This window comes from Triticum dicoccoides, chromosome 5B (assembly GCF_002162155.2).
Source record: "Triticum dicoccoides isolate Atlit2015 ecotype Zavitan chromosome 5B, WEW_v2.0, whole genome shotgun sequence".
NCBI classification, from domain to species: domain Eukaryota; kingdom Viridiplantae; phylum Streptophyta; class Magnoliopsida; order Poales; family Poaceae; genus Triticum; species Triticum dicoccoides.
Window position 1 is genome coordinate 334,022,903 of NC_041389.1, and position 19,056 is coordinate 334,041,958.

At 42.0% G+C, this 19,056-nt stretch overlaps 2 protein-coding genes across 3 annotated transcripts in view; both read right to left on the reverse strand.

The window, feature by feature from the left end:
* Positions 1-8,449: 8,449 nt before the first annotated feature.
* Positions 8,450-13,039, reverse strand: LOC119308755 (grpE protein homolog 2, mitochondrial-like). 2 transcript variants are annotated; one of them, XM_037584898.1, is made up of 6 exons: positions 12,776-13,039; positions 11,129-11,294; positions 10,853-11,043; positions 10,564-10,731; positions 10,252-10,380; positions 8,450-8,789 (listed from the first exon to the last, which is right to left on the reverse strand). In XM_037584898.1, the coding sequence occupies exons 1-6, from the start codon at positions 12,911-12,913 to the stop codon at positions 8,688-8,690; spliced, it is 894 nt and encodes a 297-aa protein (XP_037440795.1). In that variant the 5' UTR covers positions 12,914-13,039; the 3' UTR covers positions 8,450-8,687. The 2 variants fall into 2 exon arrangements, with proteins under 2 accessions (XP_037440795.1, XP_037440794.1); XM_037584897.1 differs by having other exon boundaries at positions 11,117-11,294; positions 12,776-13,034.
* Positions 13,040-16,183: 3,144 nt separating this feature from the next.
* Positions 16,184-19,056, reverse strand: part of LOC119308756 (enhancer of polycomb-like protein 1) — an 8,749-nt gene continuing 5,876 nt past the window's right edge. Inside the window, exons 9-12 of the mRNA XM_037584899.1 lie at positions 18,554-18,604; positions 18,407-18,475; positions 17,576-17,833; positions 16,184-17,063 (exon numbers count right to left, since the gene is read on the reverse strand). Coding sequence (XP_037440796.1) covers positions 16,803-17,063; positions 17,576-17,833; positions 18,407-18,475; positions 18,554-18,604 — 639 coding nt within the window. The 3' untranslated portion in view covers positions 16,184-16,802. The remainder of the gene's footprint in view (positions 17,064-17,575; positions 17,834-18,406; positions 18,476-18,553; positions 18,605-19,056) is intronic.

Genomic DNA, 19,056 nt, shown 5'->3' on the forward strand with positions numbered 1-19,056 from the left:
GATCTTTATCATAGGACAACAGTGCAAATCTTGTTAAGTATTAAAATAAGAAAGATGACATGTTTCTCGCAAACGGAGAAAATGAAGAGATTGTTGTAAGGAGTTACATCAATACAGGCTCATTGTAAGTAGTTACATCGATAAAGTCTTCATCGGTGCTCCAAGCTATTCTTGATTTTGAATAAAAGGATTTGTGTCAATTGGTGATACGATAAGTTGGAATTGGTCCATGAAAATTAGTGTGGCAAAATCTATAACAAAGGTTGAGTATGTTGTCACTTTAGAAGCGACAATGGTGGGTGGTGAATCAAAAGTTCATTTGTGAACTTAGTATTGTTTCTAGATAGTTTGTATCAAAGGAACATTGTTCTGAATAGTGGTTCCATAGCTCGGACTAAGGAATCAAAGGTCCTGCCAGTGATTCAATATATACAAAATCAGTTTCACACAAATGTTGAATTCTTGTGAAAGCAAGACAGATGCATAATAATACAAAAGATACACTCGGATCTGAACTTGTCATATTTGAAAGGACGAAGGCTATACCACAAGCATAGCATGGACTAAACATCGGATTGCCATTGGTGTAAAGGTAAAATGTGCTAACAAGATTATTGACTCTAGTGCCAGTGGGAGTCTGTTGGAAATATTCCCTAGAGGCAATAATATTTTATTATTTATTTCCACATTTATAATTAAGAGTTTATATTCTATGATATAACTGTTATGATCCTAAAATATGTGATTCAATGGAAAACTCATAAGCACGTGTAGAATGATAAATGGTAAAAATCTGATTCCTAGTCTCGCCTCTAGGACTAGCTCAAGTGTTGTATGTTGATCATGTTTTCTGGATCTTGGTATATCATTAACTGTAATGATAGTCCCAAAACAACATTGAGAGTATGACATTAGAAGAACAATCATATTCAATTGACCCAACTTGTGTGTTATACTAGGAGATATAATCATCACAAGTCAATTGATATAACATGGAGAGTCAACGTATGCTTTAGTTCCTTGGACCATGAGAATATCATAGCCATTTCTTACCAGACAATGGGCTTTGAGGTTGCTCAAACGTCATATGTAACATGGTGATCGTAAGACAACTTACAGGTTTGTCGAAAAGTTTGACAAGGGGCTAGAGCGCTCAAGAGTGGGATTTGCTCCTCCGACAATGGAGAGATATTCTAAGGGCCCTCTCAGTGTGATGACATCCATCATCGTCTGGCCAGACACAGGTGACTAGGTCACCAGGATACCAGAACATGTCAATGAGAAAGAAGAACAAAATCGGTAACGAGGAGACCGGTATAGTGAGCATGAGAATGACTCAAGAGGATACCGATACATCTCGCCTCGTGTTTTGTGAAGTATCGCAAAGCAAAGGGAATAGCACATGATAACCAAAGGTTCACTTGAATATCATTCATGTATTCATAGGGATCAATATGGATGTTTATGGTTCTATTGTTGGTCATTGAACAAATGGGAGTTTTGTTCATGTCTATGTTTTACATAACCTACAAGGTCACAATCTTAAGGGAATCATGATCTATTGAGTGTTAGTGGAGTGAGATTTATGAGAAAATAATCTTGAAATAGTTTCAGGAATAAAAGAAATAGTTTCGAGAGAAACCGGAAGAGTTTCGGGGTTATCAGAAGAGTTTCAGGGAATACTGGAAAATGATATATAGGCAGAAATTGTTTCTAGGGACCTAATATAAATAACAGAGGACATAGATAATGATCTATGAGTCCCTGGAATTTATTTAGAATCAATGGGCTAAAGGAAATATCAATTGGCCTATTAGTGGAGAACTAATGGGCCTTGAAGGCCCATGTACGGATGGCGCCCCTTTTAGATGGGCGCAGGGGAGTTGGAGGAGGACTCCTCCATCTTGGCCATGACCCAAGAGAGGATCCCCCCCCCCCTCCAAGTCAGCCTAGCCCCTCCCTCCACCTCTATATATGTGAGGGGACGCCCCTTTGAGAGACACAAGTTCTCCTTTGATCTCGGGCGCCCCCTCTCTCTAGTTCTACTTTTTAATCCGGACTTGATATAGATTTGAAGTAGTTCTAGTTCTATCTAATCCTCATAATAGAGAAGCCCTATGAGGTTCTCTTCTCCCTCCTCTAATTCATCAGCGCCGACTAGCTCTGGATGGTGAAGTGCTACCGGATCATGAAGCATGTACGCTTGCAATCTGTAGTGAGGCCGTTCTTTCGATCTTTGATTTGAAGGATCGTTCATGAATAGCTCGAGGGGCTTCATCGAAAATCTACACCAACTCTTCTTCCGATGCAACTTGAAGTTGGTAATGATCTACCTCTTATGCATCTTCTTAGTGTTCCTAGACCATGATCGTAGGATGAAATTTTCGTTTTCTACTATGTTTTCCAACACCCTAGCCACCTCACCGTGCAACGCGTGCCCCTGAAGCACTTGCATCCCAACATGTGTCACCCCATGATGTCTACTATGCAACCTTCTTCTTGTAGACGTTGTTGGGCCTCCAAGTGCACAGGTTTGCAGGACAGTAGCAAATTTTCCTCAAGTGGATGACCAAAGGTTTATCAATCCGTGGGAGGCATAGGATGAAGATGGTCTCTCTCAAACAACCCTTCAACCAAATAATAAAGAGTCTCTTGTGTCCCCAACACACCCAATACAATGGTAAATTGTATAGGTGCACTAGTTCAGCGAAGAGATGGTGATACAAGTGCAAAATGGATGGTAGATATGAGTATTTGTAATCTGAAAATATAAAAACAGCAAGGTAACTAATGATAAAAGTGAGCACAAACGATATTGCAATGCTAGGAAACAAGGCCTAAGGTTCATACTTTCACTAGTGCGAGTTCTCTCAACAATAATAACATAACTGGATCATATAACTATCCCTCAACATTCAACAAAGAGTCACTCCAAAGTCACTAATAGCGGAGAACAAACGAAGAGATTATGGTAGGGTACGGAACCACCTCAAAGTTATTCTTTCTGATAGATCTATTCAAGAGTCCGTAGTAAAATAACATGAAGCTATTCTTTCTGTTCGATCTATCCTAGAGTTCGTACTAGAATAACACCTTAAGACACAAATCAACCAAAACCCTAATGTCACCTATATACCCAATGTCACATCAAGTATCTGTGGGTATGATTATGCGATATGCATCACACAATCTCAGATTCATCTATTCAACCAACACAAAGAACTTCAAAGAGTGCCCCAAAGTTTCTACCGGAGAGTCAAGACGAAAACGTGTACCAACCCCTATGCATAAGTTCACAAGGTCACTGAACCCGCAAGTTGATCACCAAAACATACATCAAGTAGATCACGTGAATATCCCATTGTCACCACAGATAAGCACATGCAAGACATATATCAAGTGTTCTCAAATCCTTAAAGACTCAATCCGATAAGATAACTTCAAAGAGAAAACTCAATCCATTACAAGAGAGTAGAGGGGGAGAAACATCATAAGATCCAACTATAATAGCAAAGCTCGCGATACATCAAGATCGTGCCATATCAAGAACACGAGAGAGAGGGAGAGAGAGAGAGAGAGAGAGAGAGAGAGAGAGAGAGAGATCAAACACATAGCTACTGGTACACACCCTCATCCCCGAGGGTGAACTACTCCCTCCTCATCATGGAGAGCGCCAGGATGATGAAGATGGCCACCGGTGATGGATTCCCCCTCCGGCAGGGTGCCGGAATGGGCTCCCGAGAGGTTTTTGGTGGCTACAGAGGCTTGCGGCGGCGGAACTCCTGATCTATTGTGCTCCTAGATGTTTTCGGGGTATATGGATATATATAGGCCAAAGAAGTCGGTCAGGGGAGCCACGAGGGTGGGGGCGCCCAGGGGGTAGGGTGTGCCTCCTTGCCTCGTGGCTTCCTCGAAGCTTCCCTGACGTCTACTCCAAGTCTCCTGGATTGCTTCCATTCCAAAAATAACTCTCCCGAAGGTTTCATCCCTTTGGACTCCATTTGATATTCCTTTTCTTTGAAACACTGAAATAGGCAAAAAAAACAACAATTTGGGCTGGGCCTCCGGTTAATAGGTTAGTCCCAAAAATGATATAGAAGTGTATAGTAAAGCCCATAAACATCCAAAACAGGTAATATAATAGCATGGAACAATCAAAAATTATAGATACGTTGGAGACGTATCACCCCACCGCCCCAAACCAAGTCGGACGCTCCCGAACACGCCCACCCATCGTTGTGATAGTTTGTAACATGATGTTGGAGGACCGTTGAAACTTGTAGGGTGTGGCTCCTTGGTGAGTTCAAGTATGAGCATCCCCCCCCCCCCGTGTGATGTCAAACATAGTCAGTGGTTGGGAAATATGCCAACGCTGCTACAAGCCCTTCCTGCTATGGATCCGGTCTTTGGCGTACCCCCGTCGTCAAGGACTGTCATTGCTTGCCCTCCTGACGCCCATCGCCGGCGCGGTGTCGTCCTGGTGCATCATGAAAGTGGACATCAATTACGCACATTCCCTTGAGGATGACGAGGAGGACAAGGTTGTCTTTGAGGTGATGCATCGGTTGCTGACGATGAGGTGTTCCTGATCGATCGAGCTCACACGCTTCGTACCTAACTCTGCATCGCGGATCGAGGTTTAACGCTTTGTCCCCGCCTTTTGTGCCACAATTCAAACTCCCACATTGCGGCTTTGATCTTGGGTTCAATGCTAGGCAAGAAGTGGGTGGTCTGCAAGGCAATCCACCGCTCTGTGACCTCCAAGGATTCTAATGTACACAACTAGTGCATCAACGTGTCCTGTCTAAGATGCTTGTTTGCTTGAATTTGTGTAGGATCGAGAGTATATCAACCAGAGGGGGTGAATGGAAGATTTAAATTTTCTTTCAGAACTTTGAAATCTCTTAGTACACAACAGCGGAAAATAAACTAAACAAATGCAAATCTATGAAAGAAAACATCTCAGAACAGATAAACAGAATAACAAAACAAATCAACTACGAGCACAGAAGATAAATCATCCGATAAAAATACTACCGAAGATAAATGACTGAAAATATTACAAGGGCAAATATGAAACCAGTGGTCCTCGATCACGACCAGGTATTTTTTCTACCAGTTCACTCTTCTACAAAATAGCAACGTCTGGTTGGAGGGACTTATGATTGAACCCAAGAGCAAAACTCTCCGTCCTTTTCTCCTCGGCAACAATGTTGTCAACTTGTATCTATTACTAGAGTTAGATTCTTCGGGCGATCTTCATAACCTTCACAGACTATCTTCGAAAACCACAATTACTCTTGGTTGCTGAAGACTTTGAAGACTAACTGTCTAGAGAGTTGACAGCTCTCAAGAGTAATAGGCCGAGACTTAGATCTCTGTGATGCTAAACCATTGTCTAGTTTTTCGGCTCTGGAGTTTTCTCTCGGTGGATTAGGTATTATCTTTCAACGAGATGGTGCTTTGACAAACTTGTCAAAATCACATAGAGCAGTCAACCAACTCGGAAGGCGCCGGGTGGCTATTTATAGCCGGAGAAATCCCGAGAGGGAATGACCATTCAGGACACAACGTCCAGCCAATGGCCAACTGACACGTATCTAACGGTCAGATTTCGAACGCACCCAACAAATTTACTTGAGGAACAAGTAAAGCTAACTCCTCGGTTCGAGTATTTTTCTTGCAACCCAGAAGATTATCGTCTCTGGCTGACAGGTAAATGCTTCGAAACACAAAGAGATTTCTCTCACATCTCACTTAGGATATGTTTCAGTTAAGCATGAGAGAAACATAGGTTTCAAAACACTTTGACACCTCTTAGTAATAGGTGGTCCTGTGACTCAAATAAGAGAAAAAGAACTACAGAAAAAAAATACTATTATGTCTTATCTTCATCTTCTCCTCTCCGCTACAGTCAACAATCTTGGATGCCTCCATAGCAATTGCTTTGCGTCAGCAATATTTGGAGGGACTACCGTCATGCAATATCTTTGGTAGCAATCTTCTCAAATTCCTTAGCATTCTTATATGGTGCATAAATAATAATCTTGACTTTATAGCAAACTCCTCTAAACTCCAGGGACCTAATCTCTCTGTGTGCACCAGCAAACACATTAGTCCCTCACTATTTCTATCCAACAATCTCCAAAACTCTTGGATCACTCAATTGCACCAACAATTTGGATGCAAATTGACCACTGATCCATTAGAATTTTAGACAAGTAGCATGCCTGCAGACAAGTGAAGGCGCACCAAAATTTTGGACAGGTAGGCGAAGGACGGGTTTGACCCACACCCTGGAGATGCCCCTAAGCCCCGCCCCACCAAACACGCACAACAAAGAAAGTCTAAACAAGCACATGAGATGAGTTAGGACATATCCAAAGTGGCTCACCAAATCGGCCCAAATGTCTCGACTGAACGGTCCAAACACTTTGAGCACTCCAACGGGGCTAACCAAAACAAGTTGGAACAGTATGAGCGTTCGAATTCCACCAGGCCGACCCCAAATCGAGGGGAGCTCTAGGGGAATCTGGACATCCTCCATGTCGGTCTCTCACACCCATGTCCCATCCAAAACCGTACTGGGGCCCACATTTTTTTCACAATGCTTCTATCCTCCTCGGCTCACTATTTGTGCTCCGGAGACCGCCGCCGCCGTACACCCTGCAATGTCGTGCAGGCCTTGTCGGACCCCCTAGAAGCCATGCATGCCTTGTTGGATGTCGTCGTCGTGCGCCCCGAATTCAGTCGTCGCCCGGGTATCCTTCGCCCTACAGACGTCGGGCGGATACCGCACCCGACAAATGTTTGGACAAATGTCATAACGCAACTTTTGATGTTCTCATTGTTTACTTTGAAGCAAACACGATGGATTTGGACAAGGAGTACTTTTATGTCGAGTTAATGGATTGATTCTCGACTTCAATGGTTCAACTAATTGAATTGGCGTCGGGTACGAGGGCGTGTTGATCTCCACAAGGACTACCTTGTCGCCGATGCTCAATTCGACCGCTATTTCGACGTAAATACCATTGTTCTTACGCATCATGGCAGATGTCAAGGCATACCATTGTTCAAGCGGAAGAGGGATGTTGCTAGTCGTATTGGGGTCACTTGTCTCTAGAAGTGCACAACTGCTATGAAGCTTATGTATGGCACCACTGCATACCAATGGGGTGAGTATATTCGGATGTCTGAGAGCACATGCCTCGAAGCCATGGTCATATTTATTGTTGCTGGTCAAGCTGTTTGGACCGGAGTACTTTTTTTTATAACCATATCTGGATTATATTAGTAAGGAAAACACCATATTACATCAAAAAGAACCGGAAACATGGGACCACGGTCCCTTATAGAAAACATCCTATGCAATACAAACAAGCCCCTAGGAATTTTCTACAGCAACGAATTTTCCGCCGTCAAGCTGCTCGTTGTCACATCACCGAAATCAAAGAAGACCGGCAAGCACAGGGAAGGCCGATGAGTCACCCGCGGAGGCCGATAAGGGGCCCGAAGGACCGGAGTACTTGAGATAACCAAATGCCAAAGACGCAGCAAAGCTCATGGCACTTGGAGAATCAATAAGGTTTTCAGGTATGCTCGGATACCTAGATTGGATCAACAAGGGCAATACGAGCGTCGTCATAAAGGCCCACCATCATTCTTTTTCGTTAAGTGATTGCATCACAAGACCTCTGAATTTGGTACTCTTTTTATTGGCATGCAGGGTCTCAAAATGACATCAATCGTGATGCAACAGTCTCTATTGTTTGCAAGGTTATGTCCAGCCGAAACTCCTGCGTGCAACTATAGATCGATGGACTTTGAGTACAACATAAGATACTTGATGGTATCAATGCTCCGTGAACAACCTTTGATCTCCGATCGAATAGGTCAAAAAAACCACTTTGCTGCTAGATAAAAAGAACTACAGGGAATGCAGTGAGGGCATTTCAAGTGCTTCAACTCCGTTTTGTAGTTGTATTAGCATGCACGACATAATTATGAAATATGAGGATTATGTTTGCCAAGTTGTTCATTTTGAACATATGGATTATCATATCCAGCTTCTAGTGCGGTTGTCTTATATCCTGTTCATTTTAAACATATGGATTGTCATATCCAGCTTCTAGAGCAGCGTTTGAACAATTTAAGTACATCATTCACAATCGAGCAACTCGTACCCAACATAATCTAACGAAGCACTTGGACAGTTCATATGGACAATTAGAACATGTGTGAAAATTTTGAACTATTTTATTTCAAAACTTTATTATGTTTGGATTGCTATTTGTATTCAAGGAATATCTACCTTTGAATTCTTGATGCATTTATGCTATTTATAATATTTTCATTACGCCCGGCCAGATGTCCACGGTCATTTGGGGAGTCTGTTTGGTTACTTACCTTGGAGATGCCCTAATTCACTTTTTTTCAAGAGATCGTATCATGTGAAAAGAAATACTCTTATTAAGGTCTCAAAGCCCTCGCAAAATTCTCCGAAACGTTGTACTGCTAAGGAATGGTGTGACGTGCACCCATACAAATGGGATTTCAACAAGCCAACCTTGTGTTTTACCATTAAAAATCAATCCGAAACACTGCCATCGCCAAACTCCTTCGCTGATGAGGTACCGGTTGTCGTCAAGCAGGAACAGCTACGTCTTCTAGATTCCAATTTTAATCTAATCTCCACCTGATTTCTCCTCAGGCTCTTCGGACGGACCTCCCTCAGTAACACCAACTTCCGCAGGACGGAGCACGCGATCATGTAACATGTACCCCACCTGAAATCACAAAAATGTGCAGGAAATCATGCATACGTCATGGGGAAAACAGAATTTTGCCGTTCTAATAGAGGTTTCAGATGTCGTCAGCCAGCCAATCTCAAACCATTTGGGGCATGCACAATTGATTGTACCAATATGTGATGGGCATTTCAATCATAGTCGCTATCCAAAACTCATCAAGAGATTTAAGTTTAAGACCGCTGCATAATTTCAGGCTGCAAGCTGCCCACATAAATATGCAAATTCAAAACGCTCCATTTGTCCTGATATAGCCTCTGGGGAGAAAAAAAATCATGACACATGAAAATAGCCCATTATTGTGACTACTGGAGTACAGCTAAGTTCATGCCTCGTTTCTTAGCAAAACTGCACCATGCGTAACTATCTGAGCTTAATGGCCAAAGGGTTGAGCTTGAGCACAATTTAATGGATTTCTAGTGTTGTGCAGAAAACCATAGGTGCACACAGAGTTCAAAAGAGATTTCTCTACTTCAAAGTTCAAAACGGACTGGTTTTCGAAGTCTAAAAGGGAACGGCTGTGAATATTTATTGAGCAGACAACCTACACGGAAGGAGGGGCATGATATCGCTACCCTATCCACAATAGATGGTTGAATCAAAGATTTAGCCCAACAATGCCAAGTTAAAGTTCACTTCTCATGTCTAAATTATTGTCAATTCCATTCATACAAGATACAACTAATCGATTTATGCTGCAACTTGAGACACATTTTCTTCTATTCACTAATGAAACTACCACAGTGCAAATCCGTATATCATATGAGCATTACTCTCATATGAGTCAAGGAGAGACTGGGAAGTGGGAAGGATATCCATACAACATTGTTTCTAAGATAGTGATATAGGTCAAGCAGGGAATACGGCAATACAAAGGTTTGACATTAACTACACATGTAGGTTGTTTTAAAATTTTGTGCAATCAGACATTACTTCAGAAGTGATTCTCCTTGTAAATGCTCTTCCATGGAGATATAATGTCAAAACAGCCAAAATATGTGGACGGTACATGTGTCACAGCCACATATAATAAATCTGGATTTTAAAATTTTACAAAACAAAGCCAGTAGCCAGTAACTGGGCCAGGTGTTTCCAAGCATCGACTATTCTTTACGCTTATTCTATGCAATCGAAATACTCTGATTTGCTAATTATTGTTTACTCTATATACATCTTCCATCAAAGTTACCTATAAGCATGACCATCTACAATGACTACAAAAGAACATACTTCTAGACAGTAGGTCCGGTGTGGCTGTATAAACACAAAATTATAAGACCATATGTCCGTAAAACAAGCCTAAAGAATACAAAACTGTCAATCAACAAATTATAGATGAATACAGCAATTGATCAAACTCAAGAACTCTAAGAACCAACATTTTTAGATTTAATGGAACAGGGAAAAACATACATATCAGAATCTTGATGATGACACATACCTTCACAACAGAAGCAACAGTTCCGGATGGTTTTGAAGGATCAGGAATTTGGAAAAGTGCAAAATGCTTATCAGGATCGAATTTCTCATTCAACGGATCAAACCTTTCGACTCCGAACTTCTTAAAAACCTGTTCAAAATTGAGGGAAATCCCAAAGGCATATTATCACCCAGAAAGCAATGTGCAAAAGGAGAAGAAATAGTTAAAAGAACACAAATGAAAAGTAGGACAAAATTCAGGTACAGAAAAGCTACAATACGCAGGAACAGAATCATATTCTGATGAATAACATGCACTACATAGAAAAAGTACCTCTCCAAGTTGCTTATCAGTCATGTCAACACCCTCCAGTAGGGTTTTTAGTAACGGTACAGCTCCACTAGAATCTTCGGATGTATCTAATTTTGAGAAGCTTTCCTTTACAACAGATGAAGCTCTAGCCAAATTGTCAGCAACATCTAACAAGCTCTTAGAGAAGTTCTGCATACACGATTTAGACGCTATAAGAAATAGCAAATTCAAAATAGCTAATCAAAATGCTTATAAATATCACTATGCCATCAAAATTTCAAACCAGAAATCAGATGTAACAACATCACACCTGTACTGCATATTTTTTTGAATTTTCAGATTCACGCTTTGTCCGGGCAATGACATTTTCCATTTCTGCATAGCTGCGCAAAACCTTGTCCTTCATATCTTTGATCTCTTCATCTTTCGAGGTTAATAATTCATCCTTCTCAAAAACTAGCTTCACTAGATCCTCCTTTGACAGATCAAGATCTTCTGTACCTGAATCAGAAAATGCAGGTCATTTAGTTCATCACCTCCTGATAGACTGGGGACTTAAGTCTTTCAAACCTACTTCCAGGCGAACCACTGTCTTCCTTTGAAGCTTCACCATTCGATTCATGTGCAGTACTTTCCTGGTCTTTGGGTTCGTGTACCTCCTTATCATTTTGTTGAGGAGTAGAAGATGAAAAGCCAAACCTTTGAAAGATGTTGCTTGAGTATCTCAAGGGCTGATTCAACATATATGGAACCTGCTTGTCAGAGAGCATACAGCTCATATAAGTAAAAAAAGTAGTAGAAACAGAAACAGCCCAAAGACAGAAGATTACTATTGATAATTCAGGCGTTATCTAAACCAAATTAATAGTCTCCCATTAAGTGAAAGTAATAAAGAGATCATGTGCCTACAGACAGTTTAGGAGTCAATATGATAGATGTTAGTACTATGTGGAATAAGACATCAGAAAGTGAAAGTGGATTAATAAATTATACTCCCTCCGTCCCTAAATATAAGTCTTTGTAGAGATTTCACTATGGACTACCTACGGAGCAAAATGAGTGAATCTACACTCTAGAATGCATCTACATACATCCGTATGTGGTTCATAGTGGAATCTCTCCAAAGACTTATATTTAGAAACGGAGGGAGTACATATGTACATAGTCCAACATGAATTCTGAGAACAAAACCATCACAGCATATGTAGTATAAAGATTAGGATTTCGACTAGCTGTAAGAAAAAAGGATTTTGATCATTCATAATGAGATGGGGAGGAGAAACCAGGCTGCAGTGAAGGTCACAGAGTGAGCAGCCTGAAAGATGCTCTACCAAGATATAAGACCGCAGTATACATAGCGACATGCTGAGAGATCTCTGGCAGATGCTTGAGAGCAGAGCAGGTTAAATTTGTTTGTGGTGGCTGCTGCATGTTTACATCAGCCTAGTTTCTTATTCCCATCTTGCAACAAGTAGTCGATAGCATAAACATATACAACCCAATAACCCAAGATATGATGGATTCATTCTTTGGCTTTGTTTCAGACTATCTAGCATGTGCAAAATTTACTGGCGTGCAATCATTATTTCATCCTGTTAGACATGATAATCCATTTATTACCTTTGGTGAATTATGGACTCAAATTAGTTGTAGGCCATATTAATTTCTAACAATGCACAAACCAGAGTTAATTGACACAATATTCAGATCATGTTCTGACAAGGAAGCACATCATACTACTGCAGACATAAGTACAAGTACATGATAACTGGGATTCTGGAATCTATATATTTCCCAAAAAAAATGCGCATTCTAATAGTAGAAGTTAGGTCCCTTGCAGGAAAATCCCCAACTCTATATTCAAATAACAATTCTGACAACATCCAAGGGTTTTATGGTCCAACACTCGGAAACATAACTCATAGACTATCATATCCAAAATCCCAACACTCCGCCAAAACCTAGACTTAGCATGATCTTATGACGAATCCAAAACCCAACCTCGCTTTGGAGCAAAACCGACACCTCCGCCAACCATCACTAGGAATAAATCCCTGAATTCCCCCCGACCAGAAACCACGGACGAAGAATAATCTGCAGCCGGAAACACCGAGCCTGGATGCCTATCCTCCGCATCCTAAAAATTCCAGAAATCCCCTACGAGATGCGACCCAACACACTAGAAGAACATCGAAGCTCAAACCGGCCGTAGAAACGGCCGAGAAAATCTCACCCTGGCGGGGCCGAAGGAAGAGGCGAGCGGGCGAGCGGCCACCGCCGCCACGCCGCCGAGCGGCCGCCTAGTAGCGGACGCCACCACCGCGGCGGCGCATTGCCTCGTGGCCCGCGCGAGGAGGCGCGCGGCTACCATCTCTGCGCTGCGCTAGAACCGGGAGCGGCGAGGGGTTTCCGACGGATTCGCGAGGCGGGCGCCGAGGAGGGGGCAGGGGGGAGGAGAGAGCCACAGAGGGATCGAAACGTCTGGAAGGGAATTGCGGCCAGCGGGGAAGGGAAGAGCGCCTAGGGATCGAAGCGAATGACCGCTATACCCTGTGAATACATCCCGAGACAGCGGTGGGGTGGCAGGGGTATTTGTGTCTTTTGAGGAGACGTTCGTGGGATCAACTTGTCGTCCAAGTAGGGTTTAAGGGTTTGAGCGGTTGGGTTATCTGAGCCGCTGACATTCTTGAGAACAAACAGAAGGGTTCCAGCTGACGTCGTATCTTTTCAATCTATATTGACTATTTTTCTTGATTTTATTTATATCAGCTATTTTTCTTTTCGTTTATTAGCACTTTACTTTGAGGAAGTGTTTGGTTCTTTTGTTTGCATGGGAGGAAGTGTTTGGTTCGCCCACCTTTTTTAACACGCAACACCCGTACATACGCATATATATTTATCCATATGAATGTGCGCACACCTCTATAAACACATTTGATAGACTGAGCTGGCACATCATCTTGACATTGACGATGTCGCCATGGACGGCGACATAATCGACGAGAACATCTCCTCTCACTAAATGTGCATCATCAGAAGGCCTGAAATAAATTCAAAAATAATGCGACCGCCAATTTCAAATTTAGGACTTGAACCTCGGTGCGTTGGTTCCACCACATGGAACCTAACTATCTGAGTTATACTTAGTTCGTGGCTCGTGCACCATTAACGTAGATGGTAACAATATGAGAATACACCACATTGCACCGTTAACGTAGATGATAACGGTATGAGAATACACAACATTGCAACTGTAGTGAGACTATTGCCCGTTTTGTTTGGTTATCTCTGGTAATGGTAAGGCAAACAAGGCAACCAATCCAAAGATATTAGAAAACATACTACAACTAGGGGTGGCGTTGCATGATTCTCCTGATACGAATTCGTCGATCATGGATACCAAAGAGCCGAGAGAAGGTCTAACGATTGAAGGGGTCATTGACGGGAGCAACGTGTGGAGCAAGTAGAATTGTTGATAGCCAGTCGTTGCCGGATGCCACGAGGAAGATGTTGCAACACGAAATCTGGTGATGGCCCGCCGTCAGCATCTGTTGATGCTCGACGGATGAATGTTGTGTCCGGTCAACATAGCTACGAAGGAGATGAGGGGGGACGAAAGCGAGAAGAAGCTCGGGACGGAATCATTTAACGGCCATGGGTGGGTGTAACTGGTTTTGTAAAGCCCTATTATTTGATTCTTGGTACTTAATTTTGTCACATCTCAACCAAACACGAGTAGCGGGATCAGGTACCGTTGTAATCAGATACCAAAAAATCATGAAACAAATCCGCCCCGAACCAGCAGCGGTGTGTTGATTGTAGCGCAGAAATCAGTTGCTCCCTGGTGATCTGATCCGATTTAATATCGTAATCCCGAGTATGTCAATCCTTGGAGAAAAAATTCTAGCATGTAACATTTTGTCATTTGTCTTAACAAAATCATCAAATGTATGCAACATGGAAGGCGATGCTTGTAGCACCACACAAAAACTTGCAGCATGATCACAACATTTGGTTCGAAGCCTAAATCGATAAGGTAGGATAGCGTCACCTATACGGCTATACATATAATAATTGCATTAGGTGTGTTGACAAGAAAGTACGTATCTTGATTGCAAGGTTGTTTGAGAGAGAATATTTTCAACCGACCGATTGGTACGAGGGAAAATGTTGATGTCCTACAATCTTATGTGCTTGGAAGACAAACAAAGTCTACAAGAATAAAAATGTGTGATAGAAATCAGGCGAGTCTAGATCACAAGTGATAGCCATGAGTAATGACCGCTAGCCTGGGTGAGAGGCCGGTGTGTCATAAAATGGTATCAAAGTCAACCCTCACAGTTACATGGACATGTGCAGGTAGGGTACGTACATGTGGCGCATGGCGCGTGTGGCCCATCGAGGCGCACCGCATGGCTGGATACATGGACGTGTGCTAAGAGAGAACGCTTCTTTTGGGCCGCGAGGGTGTCAGATCCTTTTAAGGGGGTTTCTAGTTAAATAGGGTTGATTAGTTTTTATTGATATAGACTACTCATATCAATAAGGTGTATTTTTTTCGGAAGATCATCTCTAAAAAACCTCTAGGTTAAGCTACTTAATAGTCTTACAATTTAGACGTTCGTATTGATCTTCGTGCTTCAAGATTCAACTTCTGGCCGGAACACTTGCATTTCATTGATATTCATATCTAAAGGAAAGATAATAATCGATTGGATTGCCGAGTTTGGTCACTGTATTTGTATGAAGCCGGTGTGTTTTTCCTATCCAGCTAAAGCAGAACAACAATCGTTTTGGCATGAAATCAACTGATCACAAACTACATGTGACACCAGCATGCAGAATTCAGCTGTCTACCTTTCAGTCAGCTTATGCTGCTTCGATTTTTTGCCTGGTAACCTAACCTTTTGTGTGACACTAACTCGTTCTTTTCTGCCCTCAGCTGCAGCCGCTATATATGCAGTAGTAGGGGTATGTGCCCTTGAGACGAAGATCGCTGTGCTCGCAACAATCAAGGTGCGACAATGGGGAAACAACGCTCATCGCCATCGATGAGGAAGAAAGTTCAGAGGAAGCATGTTATGGAGCTGCTGCGTATCACCGCAAGGCCTCCGCAAGAACGCTGGAGCATCAGGGAAAGCGTGAACTTCAAGATTGCCCTAGGAAGGTATACCGAATACGATACAGATACTCAAATGCTCGTTCATAGAGATGCAGATTGCACCTTCACTTTTGTGGAGGAACAAGATTGTGCAGTGAACCTTTTGTAACTTGATACATTTTCTGTGCTTCGAGTGCCCAAACAGAGCTAACACAACGTCCATGGGTTTTTGGTGGCAATTACATCGTACAGGTTTGGTGAGGACTGGCCAAGAGTTGCACAGTTCGTCAGCACAAAGACTACCCACCAGGCATGTACTTCCACCCACCTTCAGTACTTCATAGTCTTAACAAAACATCAACTTATAGAGCAAATTTGCCCTTGCAACTTGAAACAGAGTTCAGTCATATGAACGCATGTAACGTGACTCCTCTGTTTTCTCAGATCAGTGTCTATGCTGAAGAATATTATTATCTTAAACATCCACGGACACAATCCAGGTGAAATAGAAGGGGGGGAAACCTTTTCATGAAGAACAGCTTCAGGCTTGTAACCTTTTTATGCGTATGAAATTTTGGAACAAAAGCAGATACAATCACTTTAATGACAGATCAAGCAACATTGTTCTACACCTATTCCATTTCCATCTTCTACTTCTACCTAACCTAGTGCCATTGCCCATGGGCATAGATTCTCAGTATATACACGCGTGCACATCGGTTAATACAATGCACCAGAGTGTCAAAAGATTATACAGAACGTTAATTTAGCAATGAGAAGGATCGCCACTTCTCCAAATGAATAATCAATGAGAGCACCAAACTAGATACCGACCCTACATGCCCAAGATTAGACAAAAATGCTCTCTACCCCTTCACCTACACTGTAGTAATTTTACAACAGCTGTGACAGATGATGACCGAGCCAGATCTGAAAATAAAATGTAAGCCGCAACAGAGCTTCAAACCTCTCGATTTTGACTGAGCCTGCAGCTTTTCCACGAGCTTTCTGACCTGCTCATCAGATCCACAGAGCTCATAACTCAGCCATGAGAATGTAGTCCTAGGGCCAATTTGGCACCAAGGCAGAAACAATTGCTTGAGCACTTCGCACTAGCTGCATCTGTCAAATAAGTGGTGAGTGCAGACGAATATTTGCTTCAACCTTCCGGTGAGGGCGGCCTACGGCCATATGGTGTGAAATGGGCGGTTTCCTGGCCAATTGATGTTGGTGTTCGAAGAAGAGGATTCCATCGATCAAAGATGATGCGTCCACCTCGGCCAATTCTCCCTCGGCACCGAAATGGTGGCACGGTGGCATCAATCTCAATAGGGGGGTCTGGTGGCAACTTGATACCCGCTGCCACCAACTTGTCAGGATCTAGCGGCCTTGTGAATAACAATACTGGCTCCTCAGGATCCTGTGTAATCGGGAAAACTGGTAAACAACCTTTTTATTGCAGTGGAACTGGTAAGCAGACTTGACAAATAAATTATCAGAACAATTAGTGACTCTACAGATTCATACATGCAAGTGGCTGAAGTTTATAAATAATTCAACATAGAATCAGGAACGAGACTAAAAAGAATAGAACACTAAAGTTCATCATCCAACAAATTTGTTGAAGCTGGAAGTATCATAAAGTACCCAAAAAAAGGGTTTCACACTTGTTACTCACTGAACATTATTTATTTTGTCCTCCTACCTCCTAAATACTCCCTCCGTTCCAAAATAAACGTCGTGGTTTCACGCCACATATCTTGGAATGGAGGGAGTACCATTCAAATAAAACTTAACTAAAAATCATAGGTTTAAAACTATCCCATTGCTTTGGCGTTGCCAGTAACTAGCAGCAATGGGCTGCTTGGTACCAGTTTGCTCAACTCACGTGGCTGATAACAAAAAAGAGGCAGTGATAGGAAGATGGAATACCCTTTTAAATACCCAGCCATTCTGCTGAGGCCTCCTTTTTAGCACCGGTAGCCCCGGCTCACGCTTTATACGCAATGTAGGGATTGCCAACTGCTTGTTATCAGGATACCGATGATGGAGAACAGGTTGCCGAAAATATGGCTCTTCAGTTGCGGTGTCATCTGAATCCGCATAATCATCATCACTTGACCCAAACCTGCTAGAAGCTTGCTGGAACCCTGACAGTGTAGTCCCATCGTCAACAAGCTGGGCCTCATGCTGAAGGAGAGAAAAGGGGAACGATAGAAATTAGGAGGGTGACAAGAATCAAATGAAACTGGAGCAAGGAAGGTAACAGACCAGAGCATCAAAACAAACTGTGTCGTAACATCAGTTAATGATAAATCCTTTACTGGATGAGAGTGCACCATAATATCAGGTAGAAATATATATTTAATTTACCCAATATTATCTGCTACATAATGGGCAGAATTAAATCACAAGTATATAGTGCGGGTAGTATTTGGTTCCATCACAGTGGCATTTTAACTATTTAAACCCATTCACCACTACCATGTGATGCAAATGGTGGCCTCTTATTTTCATTTGAGTGTTATGTTTCCTATAGAAGACAAGTATACAAGCTACTCCCTCCGTTTCTAAATATAAGACCTTTTAGAGATTTCAATACGGACTACATACGGATGTATATAGACACATTTTAGAGTGTACATTAACTAATTTTTGCTTCGTATGTAGTCTGTATTGGAGTCTCTAAAAAGCCTTATATTTAGGAACGGAGGGAGTATATGTAAAAGCGAATTCTGAACCGAAATGTATGATGGCCCATACCTTATATTGCATCTGAACGCGCTGAAGGTTGACCTCACATTCCATGACCTCCCGCTTTGTCTCTTCCCTCTGAAGAGTGTATATTATCAGTTAGAGGTTAAATTCAGTAACGCTGCCGCTATAAGATCAGTTTATGCATGAACTAACCTTAATTAGAGCCCCCATTAATGCCTTTGCTTGGTCCAAATTGCGCCGTACCTAATATAAATTTTAAGGTAGAGTTGTAAGCAGCAAAACACACAAAGAAAAAACATACAGCAAAAAGTTTGTAATCTAATAGCTAAAAAGCTGCAGCTAGCATATTATATTTCACCGAACGAAGGTGACAAGAAATGCAATTCAAATTTTTCAGATAAAGTTTTGCACAATGCTATGTGTTGGTAGACTTCGGAACTATCTACTCCCTCCATTTCAAATACTCCCTCCGTCCAGAAATACTTGTCATCAAAATGGATAAAAGGGGATGTATCTAGACGTATTTTAGTTCTAGATACATTTCTTTTTATCCATTTTGATGACAAGTATTTTCGGACGGAGGGAGTATAAGGTATATAGTTTTTGCAATCTCGTTCAAAGTATAAAGCATGCATGCAGAAATTTAAGGGTAAGCATGCATATTAACCAATCGGTACCAGGTCATTTCTCTAGTG

Coding starts and splice junctions, on each gene's coding strand:
- LOC119308755 (XM_037584897.1), bottom strand. CDS start 12,913: ATGGTAGCCGCGCGCCTCCTCGCGCGGGCCACGAGGCAATGCGCCGCC. Junction 11,295..12,775: donor CTTCCTTCGGCCCCGCCAGG/GTGAGATTTTCT, acceptor TCTGACAAGCAG/GTTCCATATATGTTGAATCA. Junction 11,044..11,116: donor AGACAGTGGTTCGCCTGGAA/GTAGGTTTGAAA, acceptor TTTCTGATTCAG/GTACAGAAGATCTTGATCTG.